We start from the raw sequence: 15,396 nt of genomic DNA on the forward strand, positions 1-15,396 counted from the left end.
ACTGCTGGGATTTCTTGAACTCTGGTAGGGGATAGCCAATGGGACATTGCTACTCCTTCCACTGAGGTGTCAGTTAAAGCCTAACTGAGGAGATCAGTCACCAGATCCCCCTCAGACTCCATCTGCCATCCACTGCAAATACTCAGGAAAAGGGCCTCTGTATCATGGTCAGGCTTCATCATGTTAACATGGTATAATTTGTGCCCCTGCTTCTTGTCTAGCATTTCTACCATGTAGTTAACATCACTGACCTTCTTTACCACTCTGAAGGGTCCTTCCCAAGCTGACTGCATTTTATTGTGTCTGATAGGAATGAGCACCATAACCTGCTATCCCACAGCATACTCTCAGGCTCAAGCATTCCTGTCATACCAGACCTTTTTTCTGCTATTGTGCTCCTGCCAGGTTCTCCTGGACCAAGCCCAGGAGTTTCCCAAGCCTTGCCTTGAGGTTTGGGACATATTCCACAACAAACTCCTTGTGGGATTTACACTGATTCTGATCTAAAGGCCTCCTAAAGGCGTCCTCACCCTATTCCCATATAACTCAAAGGGTGAAAAACCTGTGGATTCCTGGGGTACCTCCCTGTATGCAAACAGCAGATGGGGCAAATATTTACCCCACTCTATCTTAAACTGGTCTGCAAATGCCCTTAGCATGGTCTTTAGTATAGAGTTTAACCTCTCCACAAAATCATTAATTTGGGGGAGGTAGGGGGAGGTCTTTATGTGCTTCAGCACTCCCACAGAAAAGCCAGCAAATCTGACATGAAATTGGCAACTCAACCAATATTTATCTCGGGAAACCTAACCTGCTGAAAATATCTAATAAAATATTTGCCACCTTCTCTACCTCAATGGAGGACAAAGCAAGTGCCTCAGGGTATCTAGTAGCATAACCTACTACCACCAGGATATACTTATTTCCTCTGGAACTTGGGAATACTCAGAGGCCCCACAATATCCATAGCTACCTTCTGAAATGGCTCCTCAATTACAGGCAAAGGCATCAAAGGAGCTTTGACCTTGTTTCCTGCCTTGCCTACTTTTTGGCATTGCTTACAGTCCTGCAGTATCCTGTTACAGCCCTTGAAATCCTAGGCCAATAAAACTTCTGTATAATGTGTCTCTTGGTACACTTTATCCCCATATAACCTACCAAAGAAATGTCATGGACTATGGCGAGAAGTGCCAGGCACTACCAACTGCTGTATTACCTCACCCTCTAGCCCTTCCTCATGGGTCCACTCTCTATACAGTAACACCTTTTGTTCCAGTATACAGACTCCCCTTTTCCTTGAGAATCAGGTGCTTCCCTAGCTACCTCCCTGAAGCATCTTAGAGTAGGGTGCAAGAACTAAGCCAATCTCAACTCTACCTTTGTGACCCTTTCCAGCTCCCCTTCCACAGGAAGTCTGGTATCCTCTGATGGAGGTGCCTCACTGTAAGTCTGAGTACTACCACTCACCTCTGCCCTTGCAGTCATGCTGTCCAAGGAGACATCAGTACCTACCAGCAGCTTTGACTCAACTATAGCCACACTGCTACAGGTTAGCTCCCTTCCTGAAATAGCCACCTCCCCAGCCCTGGAATCAGGTGTGGAGTCTGCCTGGGTCTCCCCCAGCAACCATCCCCACATTCCTGTCTCCAAGCCTGACTGCATGCAACTGCATGCACACAAGGTACTGCATTATCAAAATCATTCCATATCAGGACATCTGCAGGAATATCCTCAAATACACCTACTTGCTTGTTTCCTTTTCCACCCTCCCATTCAAGCTAAACTCTGGCCAAAGGCATTCAGAATGGGGTCCCTCCTAAAGCTCTGACTGGAGTGGACTGCCCAAGTAAGTACTGCTCCTCTTTAACCACTACAGGCTTCAAAATGGTTATGTCAGAAGCTGTGTCTCTCTCAGCAGTGGCCTGTTTTCCATCCAGTAAGATAGGATATAAACTCCAGTGATAGTTTGGTACCCATGTCATCTCCAGACAACTTATCACTGGCATACTGTTATTCCCACTTGCTGGCTCCCCCACTTTTTGTTCCCCACCTTGCTTCCATGGATATCTGTATGCTACACGGCCCCACTGGTTACATTTAAAATGTCTAACCCTTGATCCTGGCGATGTACCTGAACTATTGGCTTCCTCTGTTACTGGTGGACTTTGTTGGGGTGGTTTAGACTGTCCATCATGGGTTCTTCTATATCCATGTGCAGCACTGGGTATTTCCCTTCTTGTGCAGTGATTCCTTGCTTGCTAAGTAGAGATCTATTTTTCCCACTTCATCTGCAGAGTTACACTCCTGGTCTGCCACCCAGATTCTCACATCCTCAGGCAATGTGCTAAGGGCTTGTTCCCTCACCCAAAGGTATGCCAACCTTTCAAAAATGCTGACCTGACATCCACTCACCTACCTATGAAAATAAATTCTTAAGTCAGCAGTATAATTACATACACTTTCATTTTCCTTGAGTCTACGCTCACAAAACTTTTTTCTGTAAGCTTCAGGTGTTAACTTAAAACATTCCAATAAACACTGTATAACTTTATCATAGTTTAAACAATCAGCATCAAACAATTTAGAAATAGCAATTACAGCTTTAGCATGGAGTAAGGGGGTCAAGAACCATACCCAGAGCCCTTAGTCAGCATTATACTACTGTTTATATACTTTTTCAAATATATGAATAAAACTATCAAAATGATCACATTTTGTAAACTGTGGAAGAAATTTACTGACCTTTATTGCTTCTGGGGTTTGGTTATTATTTTCCTCATTACCTGCATGACCCTGATGAAGAGTCAGCATCTCCCTCTAATGTTGGCACTGTTTCTCATTTTCTTTGGCCTCCAAACACCACTGTCTCTCTGCTGATTCTAATTCCATATGTTTTGCCTGCCTTAGTCTTTAATTTTCTTCAGCCTCCAAATGCTCCAGTACCCCTGCTGATTCTAATTGCAAAAGTTTAGCCTCCAGTTCAACTCTCTAACTCTAGACAGATTTTTGAGTCCTCTGAGGAAAAGGTGAACTTTCCTGCATCTGACGGCTGCAAATCCTCTATTACCAGACTAGTTATCCTCCTGGCTGCTGGTCTGGGCTACAGCTGCAATTAAGGCTGAAATAATTTCCTCTTTAGTCAGGTTGGCATACATCAGTCCTTTGGATTTGCACACCTTGGTGAAATGGTTCTTTGTCAGCTTGCCATAATTCTCTGCTGACATCTTTGCCTGCTTTCCCTGACTAAAGTAAACTAACAAATAATAAAAAAACTGTTGTGAAAATGAAACTCTGTATGTTTACCTTTATCTAGTGGCTGCTGACAGTACACACACCTTCAGTAACAGCTGCCTACAGGCTATAGCATTTCAATTAATATCCCATCACTGCTCATAAATATGTGATGCCCCTCCTCTGGACCATAATCAAGGAACCTCAGACCTTACCACTGACATTGGTGAGGGACATTAACTTGGAACAAAAGTAGATAAACACATTATTTCCAGATGCAGTTCTCTTCACCAAGCACAATTTCCCTTAAGAGCACACAGGGAACACACTCCTGTACTCAGGCTGGGTTTCCCTCTCTCTCACTAGGCCCCAAATAAGCCTCCACACTGACCACAGCTGTAGAGTTGAGTCCTCAGCTGAATGTTCAAAGTCAAGTCCAATACCACCCTCTCTGAAACCAGTGCTGTATGTCCCTGCTTCAAGTAGCTGACACACACACAATTTGAGATTTGATTTGTCACACACACACACACACACACACACACACACACACACACACACACACGCCTCAGAAAGGCTGGCACAGACTTACCAACTATGCCCCCTCTGTAGGGACTATAAGGTAATACTGCCACCAGAATACTTTAAAGCCAGCTATCTAAGGCTCTTGCAATGGTTCACAGTTATACTGAGTAAAATTAATAGTAATACAAATTGTAGTGTTTGACCAATGTAGCAAGGCTTTCAGGCGTGGGCACAGTATCACCAAATAAGTATAAGTACTCTTACAGGTTAAAATATTCACTAAAAGACCCACCACATTGAAAAGTTTAAATATATTTAATAATAAATAATAAAAGGACATGAAAATACTAAATATCTATTTACAATAAACCCCAGAGTTTCATCACAGGAAATATAAAAATAACACAGATGGAAAGGTTCACAGATACAGAAAAACAATACTTAACTATTCTCACTATATTTTCCCGACTTATCTAAAGAATCACTGTTCCATAGTTCACTTACTAGAGCAAGGCAAGATGATGTAGGTGAGTGGTCCTTCTTTGACAGGTTTCAAAAACAGACTGCTTTGAGACTTCTGTCTCATCTAGTATTAAAACATAATTTCAGTGCTGGATTACAGAATGACATCATGCACATCTGGTCATCTGACTTCTACTTCCCACACTACCCCCTTTACTGGAAACCTAACCAGAATCTTGCACTTATAGGTTCATAGGTGTTTTCTAGGCTAACGACTACAAGGGCCTTTTTAAGCCTAGCCATGCATTCTGAATCTCTGACAAGTTCTGACACCCTTGATAAGTGCAAGCATGGGCCTGGTAAATTAACCATTTACAGGTTACCTGTTTGTATTAGAGACATACGTGCCAAACCAGGGATGAATGTGTTACCATATACACAGACAGAGCTTTGCTAAGATGTGTTATAGCATCTGGAAGCTTTAAATCCATTTCAAAAACTTCCACCCTTCCAGGGTAGCAATTAATTCACCCATAAGGACAATACAGTAGGATTCCTAGTCTTGGTTTTCATAGACATTTTGTCTCTGGCTAAAATCAGAACTGTAAGATACAATCTTTAATGGCCTATTTTTCAAAGCTAGTTGGACTGAGATCAACCTCTTCTCTTCCAGTATCCTCTGTTACAGTATATTAATTTCAACAGTTACAATACAGTCTGGCATACAGGTATATTTATTTTCTGTCCAGTAGCACCCACTGTTGGTACACTTTTAACACAAACGGGCTTAGAAATACATTTTCAGCACAAGCACCTGTACAAACCAGTTTGATATATAAATGAAATATAATTCTTTACAAAACTCCAGCTAGCTATGCTGGCATATGTTACACATCCACCACTCTACTTCTCCTGGTATAGCTGGCAATACATCCCATCATCACAGTCAGAATAGCATAATCTCCTTTAAATGCTTTTAGTACCCTCACTTGTGGTAATACTTTTTACCATGACTACCAAGTTGACAGGATTCAATGGGAGCAGCAGCCTCTCCATGGCAACCCAATTATCAAATGGAACATTTTGTACTTTGTCCTTAATGACAGCACCATCAATCACCAGCAAAGCATGTGAAATACATAACTATAAGCAGTGCATCTCTGAGATCACTGGATAACTTGTTATGAGAAAACCTATAAATAACGTCTGAGCATAGATCTTATAAATACTCATGTTCCTTTTCATAACTCGCCCAAGCAGTGTTAGCTCCCTAAATAAATAAAAAAATAAACAAATAAATAAATAATCCAAAGAAGTACAGATTTTGCAAAATAAGACATGCCGGCAGAAGCTAACATATGTATCTGCAGATGTGTAATTATAAGAATAACAACTATTGGATTCAACTGGCTAATATCAAAGTGCAACATACTACAAAGCAATCATTTGTAACACACTTATTAATGCACTGTTTAACATGTTAACAGCTGATAATGTGTAACTTACTGGGCATGGCTCGTCACAGTACTGTCCCTTCCAGCCAGGTGAACACGTGCAAGAGCCATCAATAGGACTACATGCTGCTTCATTTTCACACAGACATGTCATATTACAGTTCAAACCCCAGCTTCCTGCAGAGCATGGAAATGAGCAATCGATACCTTGCCATCCTAAAATAATAAACACAATGCAGGCAGATCAGAACAGAAAACAAAACAGAAATGCTTCAGTTCTAAATAGGCTGTTGAGTAGGCCCTGTGGACAAAATACATAATTTCAGATCATATAGTTTATATTTGTTCCAGGCTGTTTAATTGCAGATAGGCCTTAGCATAAGCACATATGTGGAAATTCCTGTATTCTGTGTCTCTATCAGATATTATTCCTTCCCTTAAAATCTGTCCACCAAGTGACACCATCTAGCTCTAACCATATGTTACTCCTGAAATCTTACCTGTGCAGTAGTTTGTGGTCCTCTGTAGTTTCCCATAATGGCATGTCTAGGATTCTAAAGTGCATATTTACTCCAGAGATACTGAAACTTTAACTTTAAGTGTGTAGCTTTAGGATGCTAATCCACATAAAAAAGCTTCCAAAGTGCTGTTGTGCTGCCCTTTGGAGGTCATGAAATACAACTGTGGCAAATGAATATCCTGAACATCTCTAAATCCTGCACCCGGGGATCCTGGTGGTTGGGGGTATTTGCCTGTGGTGACATGGAGTAGTAAGGCCATGAAGGAATATTATAAATGGTGGATCAAGCACACTTCAGTGATCACATTAAACAATTAAAGATATATTTTCAAATACAGAATTAATGCCATTTTTTAATAATGTAGAAACATCAGAACATCCTATTTCATTTGATGAGAAGCAGTCTACCATTGCATGTCTGTGCCTAAGGGGGAGGGGGAGAACAACCACAATCCACAATTATAATCAAGCTGAAAGAAAGCTCTGCTTGGCTGAAAATATATGCCATTTCAAAAAAGCCACCAACCTGAAAAAAAGAGTATAAAATGTGTTTTATTTTGTTGAATTTTATAGAATTATGCAGAAGAACTAATATCTTTCTAATTTTCACTTGTTTTGGTGCAGTGGGGGCTGCAGGCCTCATGTGCCTTCAACTAATACAAACAATTCTGAAACAAATGAAAATTGATGTATGTTGTCTGTATTTTGATAACAAGTGAGTTTGATGAATTGGAATACACTAATACCATATACTATAAAGATCGCATATCACAGGCCTCATCTGCTAAAAGCCTGTTAATACTTTACCAAAGTTTTGTGGAGAAATAACTTATTCTTATCTCCTCCGGGTAACTCACAAGGTTTCCATACCATCACATGATGCAAAAAGATGATTACAGTAGGTGTCCACTTATTGCTGATTGTGTTGTACTCTTTCATGAATTGTGTTTTATGTAAAACATTTTGCTGTACTGAATTTTGTTACTTAAAAACCACAAGGCAGTCATCTTTGAAAACAGGAACAGACTCACCTCAGACATAATGAGTGTCAATAATCACTTCATAAATATTGAAAGTGGATAATTAGACATTAAAATCAAAGCATCTGCACATTAATATCACAGCTATATGTTTATTAACACTGATGTTTCAAATAACTCACATTAGTTGTAAAGTTTAAAACTGTAGATGAGTGAAATATTAGAAGATCTCTGAGAAAGGTTGCTGTGGCAATGACTCATTGGGTGTCTTATCCATACCTCTCAACTGTCAAGATTTTCACAGAATGTCCAACTTTTTGCCTCCTATTTTTTGATCAGTTCCTCATAAAACTTGTGGCTTTCTGGCAAATCACTGAGGATTTACATCATTAAATTATCACATTTATTTGAGTTTCAGACTTCATGTCCTTCAGAAAATGCATGCTAACATAAATCCTCTTACATTATAACCTTTCTAAGTTTAGAAGAGCAATATTTAAAATCTGTCCCTATTTTTGGGCCTCCCCCCCCTTTATTTTCTGTAATCCTATTTTTGGCCTTTGTCATCTTCTCCACTGATACCAGTTGACATCTAGTCGGGTTATTATTTCCAGGAGCTGAATACCACATCTAGCCATGTGGTACCTATTTCTTGATGGTGTGCACACCATCCTACCATGATTACAAGCATCTAACAAATCTCAGAAATCTCAAGTTGCTCTTCATTTGTGAATACGTTTCTTAATCATGGGCAGGAAAAGGAGATGCAGCTGCATTTACAAAAAAAAAAAAAAAATCACTGACACTTAGCAAAACAAACAAACAAACAACTGTCAACTATTTTCTTTTCTTCACTAAGTGACTTTTTAAATGCCATCAGCTGAAAGCATTTATTCAGTTTACTATTGAAACGAAGAATGGCACTTCTTCTTTTGCTTACATCATCGAAAAATAACGTTGGAAATGAAATCTCATTTCCTACAGTTAGTCGAATGTCAGTTCTCTGATGTCCGCATTCAATGTAATTTGAAATAGCTTTAGGTGATGTCAATCACCTAGGCTATTTAGTGTAACTTAACATTAGACTTTCACGTCAATGCACAAGGTGTTTTCTGTTTTGCATGGGGGCAAGCTCTCCTGCACACCCCATGTAGGGGGCTGCATCTCCCCCACCCCTTGCAAATTATAAATACCAACTCTGAGATTTCACTATAGTGAGGAAAAGGGTAAATTCCCTGCTCCTCACTGTACCGTGATCTCCATTCACAATACCGAACTCATGCTACCGAATCACGCTTCACATCTGTTATTGTGAATTCATAGTAGTCTAGATCGGCGTTGTGCCTCTTTTTTAACTGTTCTTTCTACCAGATGCCATTTGACCCCTGCAGTACGAGATTTCAATAATAAACCCATTTATTCTGTAAGCACTATTTTAGCTCCTTCAAACAGTATGACATTTTAAGCTACAAAAAAAGCAACCTTGACAATTTAGTGATCTAAAAGGATAAAGACCTATATGGAATGAAATAAAGCTGTGGTGCACTATGACTCCCAAACAGCAGATAAAATAACAGGAATGGGTGGTTAAATGTGCTTGAATGAAGTACAAAGATCAAAACTGTATCTCTTAGGGAATACTGCAGTACTTATTTTATGTATTATTTGACAGTGTGAGACTTCATGGGCTTTCTGAGAAAACCTCCCCTACAACAAGGAAGTAAAAAGCAGATGCTAGCTGTCCATTTTTATTTTGCCTGCTGTAAATCAATAAAAATAAATAGGGAGTTCTAAATTCAGTAATCATTTCTATATGAGAGCTACCGAAGTAAACTTGAAATGTCAGCCCAAAAGAGAAGGATATAAGAGGTAAGGAACTATAAATGTGGGTTTTCTTTTGAATCACCTCATTGCAGAATAGAGTAGGAGCTCAAACCTTTAAGTGAATTTAAATTAACAGGTAATGTCAAAGACAATTGAAAAGTCTTTAAACCAAGACCTACACTTTACTTAAATGCAAATGAAAACGACAAGAAAGAGGGTAGTCGAGGAAGCTGCAATATTTCGGATCCCAGCAAGTACTGATGCACTTAATGTTTTGAACAGCATGCAGCTGACAGAAGAAAAGAAAAAATACCAAGTGGATGCCAAAATGTTTGAAACTTTCTGTAATACTAACTACAATGAAAAATATGAACAATGTGTATTTAACAGCAGAAGGTCAGAAATAAGAATGGGTTTGTAGAAAAATATATTGTGGACTTAAAGGCAGAATGTTAATCTTAAATGTTGTCACTCAGACTGAACAAGTAACATGGGATAGGTCCATTAGAGTAGTCAGGTACAGGGAGCTGAGTGAAAAGCTATTTGGCAAGTTGAGCCTAACATTAAAAATCAATAAAACTGTGCAAAATTCAAGAAAAAAAGTTGAACAGAATCAGAACATTTGCTGTGTTCATTTGGAAGTCTATGTTTTAAAAATTGGTATAAACTATAAAATAAAAGGGAAGTAAAGTGAAAGGCACATAAGAATAAATCACATGGCAGAAGTGGAGAAGAGGTGACTTTTTATACTCTGTGGGGAAACACAAGTCATAAGACTGCCCTACATTTAGGATGAAATATCGGAACTTGGAAAAAAAAATAAAAATAATTTCACAAAAGTCTGTAAGAAGCAGAACCAGAAAAGAATTGTATGATTCCTTGTACAGATGAGAATGGTAACTTCAGTGAAATATCTAGTGATGTCCTTGTGGGCAGCGGCATAACTAGGAACAGCAGGCTAAATTATTCCTAAACTACCTCTGTTATGTACACATACATGTCAGAAACTTTCTCTGCTCTTATTTAATAACGGAACTGCAGTGTATATTAGATTATACATAAAACAAAGAAAGTAGCTAGGTAAGTTGCACAGCTCTACCAAACAGCAGAATTACTAATAACAGCCTATAATGAAACCAGAGTAAAACTACACTATAAGTAATTGCTTTGTCCAATCAGTGTGCAAATTTCTGATTATTAATGACTGCTCATTGTATAATATTCATTACATAAGGCTGTAGTGGATAATGCATAAGAAATCATGAGTAATACATATACACTGCCAATTATGTTGCATGTATATGAGAAATAGTATGAGTGGCTCAACTGACATATCAGTTACATATATTAGAAATACATCAAATATTACATTTCAGAGACAAAAAGGAGCTTATAGTACTTATCAGAATCAGTAAAGATAAATATGAATACTGCTTTTAATGTACTTAGTTGTATAGTGAGCCATAATATCATGGCAAGCAATGTTACTGATACTACCGTACTCAAACTATACTAATGGACACTTACTGTGAATGAACTTTATGCAAAACAGACTACAATCTACATTTACAGTATTAGGTCTTATCAGTCAATGTTTTGGCAACAATGTAGATTATGTTTTAAGACTTATTAATTATCATATTCTGCATGTCTTTTAAATCAAAACAGATTAATGGCACATTATTTGAAAATGTATATTTGTGCATCAACATTTCATCTCATAAGTAAAGTTCTAAGTACACAGTTATGAGACTGTACTTAAAAAGGAATATTCATATATGATTGGGTCATTTAATGACTGCAGTAATGTGTACAATTTATAATGCAAATTAGAAAGGTTCATATTATCAAGTAAGTTACAAAAGTATTAATACAGCTAAAGCATTAACAGTATTTATTTTGCAAACAATACTGTAATAGTACATATGCTTACCCTATAAAAACATAGTAAGCAATTAAAGCTTTAATACTTACAGGTTTAACATTCATTTTCTAGATTATATACTTTAGAATTTTTTTTTTTTGCTTAAATAGTGGAAATATGCTACGTATGGAAATAACATGAATTGGCATTATATACAGTTACATTTTATGCAGTACTATAAGTTGTTTGCAGTTAGTACGATCAGTTAAGAGCATGGCATCTAATGGAGTAATAGTAGGTGTAATGTCTGGTAGAACCCTGAGAACAGTATCACATAAAAGCAAAAGTAGGAACATTTCTGAATATGCTGACATGCCGGCTGCATTGAGAATGGTTCTTCTATTGTGTAGCTTGAAGTGAGTATATGTTAAAATATCTTACAGTCAAAATACTGAAACTCAAAATATTGAAAAATAAATCCTATTTTATGCAGGGAGCAAGCCCTGATTTGTACCCTCACACCTCTCTGCAACTTATACATACCAGCTATGTAATTGTACAACAGTGGAAAAGGACAAACTCCAAGCTTTCAACATTTTGACTTTTAGATATTTATACCAGCAGCAGCTTTTAGATATTTTGACTTTAGACCAAATTAGTGTCACCACTTGAAGTATATAGCATCACTAAATTAATTATAAAAACAATTGTGCAATGTTATCTTTACCTTCAGATAACTAATCCATTGTTAATCAAAGCAGTTTAGTCACTGTTTTGTTTATATAGTTATTCAAGCAAGATCTTATATTTTAAAAGTTTTCATTAAAAATTCAGTACACTGTTCTTAAGACAATCAATGCAATTTTACAGTATGACTTTCATGTCTGGCTAATTCCATTTTTACATTTACAACATACTCAGTCAAATTCCACATTCAGAAAGTCTTTAAGTAAAATGCAGTTTGTTGCTATGTCTGCCATTATGTTATTACATCATTTCATCAGACCACTAACACAGTAATCCTCCATAGCATAATGCAGTGATTTAATGACATGGCTTTTTGTGACTTCATGAGAGTGATTTTATACTGTGTTTAGAAAAAAAAGTATTAAAACATAATTGTTTCATTTAATAACTTGAGTTCTATAAAGCGTCCACTACCACTGAGATAATAGTGTACGACGTTATAGAAGAATTTTATACAACAAAAAATGATGCTCAAGAAATAAAATACATACACACTGCCATCATCTGTTACAAGAGAAAGAATATTAGAAGTACGTTTGATTCAGCTACACTGCTTATTCACATTGGAAGCCAAACAGAAGTATTTTAAAGACACGTAATTCATTGGTACGGATGATATGCATCAGTGTTGGCAAAATGAAATAATACTGCTGCTGTGGTAAATCAGCTGACTGACAATACAGCAAGTCCAACTACCACAACGATGATGACAATCAGACTAGAAGTACCAAAAGTAAACTGTTTTATTATGCATCTAATGTGCATTAAGTATACGCATAACATAATATATATATTTATATATATTTTTATTTTATTTATTTCACATTTGTTAACCGGGTTAGTCCAAATGGGTAAGAAATTACCCATTTTCAGTGGAGACCCGAGGGGAAAAGACCCGAACAAAACATACAAATACATACAAATAGAGACAAGTTAACAATATAAAGAGCAAAACAAACTTATGGATACAATGGATAAGAAAATACATATATATATATATATATGTGTGTATATATATATATATATATATATATATATATATATATATATATATATATATATATATATATATATATTTAGCTATCTGTATATCTGTGTGTGTGTGTGTGTGTGTGTGTGTGTGTGCATGTGTGTATGGATAAACTATATATAGTTTTTTCTCTGCAAAAAACAATGTAATACAACACTTTTTCTGTTTTGATAACACCATATTTCAATGTATTTTCTTCTGAAATACAGAGTTCAATTTATGTGTATTTCAATGGGTAGCATATATAAATATATATGTGTGCATGTGTGTGTGTGTGTGTGTGTGTGTGTGTGTGTGTGTGTGTGTATGTATATATAATCTATGGGCCGGATTCATGAAGGCTTGCACGGAGTCTAAGAGTAGTGTAAGACTCCATGCAGCCTTCGCGATCCAGGAACAGCCCAAAGTCCGTGTAAGAGTCAAGCTAAAACGGCTCTTACACGGAGTGGGCTTGGATAAGCTAATCACCTCACTTGCAGCCGAATAGCATGCAAATGAGGCTGATTAGCGATCCAGGAAGCCAAGAACAGCCCGTGTAAGAGCCGTTTTAGCTGCAGAAATGTACTCAGTTGACAACTGAGTACGTTTCTGCAACACGCAATGGAGCCATGTCAGCTCCAAATAAAGGGTGCATATGTTATAGGCAGCATGCCAATGGCCAAATATGTGGCCATTGGCAAGGTAACCCCATGCAAATATATGGAAAATATAATTTTATTTTTTCGGCAATTGCCGATGTGTAAACCCAGCGCAGCCCCGCGCAAACGGGCTGCGCTGCATAGAACATAAAAACGAAGGTTTTAAACCTACAAATGTAGGTTTTATGCAATACATGGAATGTCAATGGAGGGACCAGCAGAGGAAAACCAACATGGCCACCGTGTAGTGGTTGCTAAGGGGGGAAGCTGAGTCTAAGAGATGTAACTAAGCATTAGTAGGCAATCTGATGCAAATGAGTGTAAGGATACTGAATTCCACTGTCACATAGCAAATGAGCACATTCTGAGTAGTGTAAGAGTTATATACGGGGGAGGAACAGAGTAGGAGATAGGTGACATCACAGGGGGGAATGGTAGAAAGAGATGGAGTTCATTGGAGGGTAGAGTTACATGACAGATGTCAGACAGATATCAAGGAAAGAGGTGTGCCACTAAGTAAACATGAGAAAGTCAAGAAATGGAAGGTGTACACTGTTGCCTACACCAAAGTTTCCTGCTGGACGTGTATGCGCACGTGTGCGCACAACTAAGCGCGAGTAAGGCGGTGTGCGCGCGTGTAAGGCAGACTGAGTATGTGGGAGCGTGTTGGGAGATGTTTAACACCGTTTGCGTGGGCGTGCACGTGTTTTAATCCGAATAAGCAGATTCTAAACTGTGTAAGTATGTGTGTGCGCATGTAAGCCACTGTGAGCGTGTTTCTGCTGGTTTGCACACGGCTCCACCCTGAGGAAACAGAAAGGAAAAAGGAAGCAACAGATGTACTAGGAAGTTAGCAGGGAATACTGCCGGAGCTAGCAGGTGAAAACAATTAGATGCAGGCAATTACACAGGCAGAATACTAGGCCGGCCCAGCACTTAAAAACTCTGCAAACAGCAGTGCAGAATGTTTCTCTCAAGAGACACTGCAAGACAGGAGTTAAGTTATCAGAAGTGAAAACTGAAAAAGCTGAACTCAGAGCAGAAATGTTAGGGGCTGCCATAGCTGTCATAATGAGACATAGGCGACTTGCTGAGGGTGGTGACAATGCAGATGGTGCCAGACAACCCGCAGTGAGGAGACGGAGAAGAGTGTACAGGCCCAGGGTCACCTACCACGGGTTACATGAGCTGGAGATAGTAGAGCGTTATAGAGTGGACAGAGACCTCCTGCAGCAAATAGTGGAGCTGTGCAGGCCACGCCTCACACACAGAACCAACAGAGGGGAACCCATCCCAGTGGAAACCAAGGTATGTGTTGGCCTAAGAATACTAGCAACAGGTACCTTCCAGAGACCAACTGGCGATATGATGGGGATATCACAGGCATCAGCTTCCAGGGTACTGCACCAGTTCCTGGATGCCATGTCAGCACATGTCGGTGATCATGTATACTTCCCCAATGCCCATGAGGTATTGGCCAGCAACATGCATCTCTTCCAACAAATAGCGGAATACCCTGAGGTAGTGGGTGCAATAGACTGCACGCACATACGCATCAAAGCACCTGCCGGTGAGCGGGGTAGGGCATACATCAACCGCAAGGGCTTCCCCTCCATCAACTGCCAGGTCGTGTGTGATGCCCAGGGCATAATAATGAATGTGTGTGCTGGCTGTCCTGGGAGCTACCACGATTCCCACATCTGGCATTTGACGCAGCTGTGCCAGACATTTGCCAATGGGGACATCCCGCACGGACACCTAGTGGGGGATGCAGGATATGCACTGGAGCCGTGGCTGATGACACCCATCAGAAACGCACACACACCTGAACAGGAACGCCATAATGAGGCACACGCACAAACACATAATGTAATAGAGCGTGTGTTTGGGCTGCTCAAGTCACGGTTCCGGTGTCTGGACACATCTGGTGGAGCCTTGCAGTACACACCAACTACATGTACCCAAATTATCATGGTATGTGCTATGCTACATAATATGATCTTGCGAAAACAGCTGCAGCAGGACCAGCATAGGGCTGGGCCAAACAGCCCCCCACCATCGCCAAGGCCACCACAGGCACAGCGTGACTTGAAGGAGGAACAACCTGAGCCTGCCCCAGTA

At 39.1% G+C, this 15,396-nt stretch overlaps 1 protein-coding gene across 1 annotated transcript in view; it reads right to left on the reverse strand.

The window, feature by feature from the left end:
• The window catches only part of MEGF11 (multiple EGF like domains 11), a 4,956,374-nt gene that overhangs the window by 940,742 nt on the left and 4,000,236 nt on the right, over nucleotides 1–15,396 (reverse strand). Inside the window, 1 exon segment of the mRNA XM_044077861.1 lies at nucleotides 5,725–5,888. Coding sequence (XP_043933796.1) covers nucleotides 5,725–5,888 — 164 coding nt within the window.

Source organism: Protopterus annectens, chromosome 7.part0, assembly GCF_019279795.1.
Source record: "Protopterus annectens isolate FY-2018-M chromosome 7.part0, PAN1.0, whole genome shotgun sequence".
In the NCBI taxonomy this organism is placed as follows: domain Eukaryota; kingdom Metazoa; phylum Chordata; order Ceratodontiformes; family Protopteridae; genus Protopterus; species Protopterus annectens.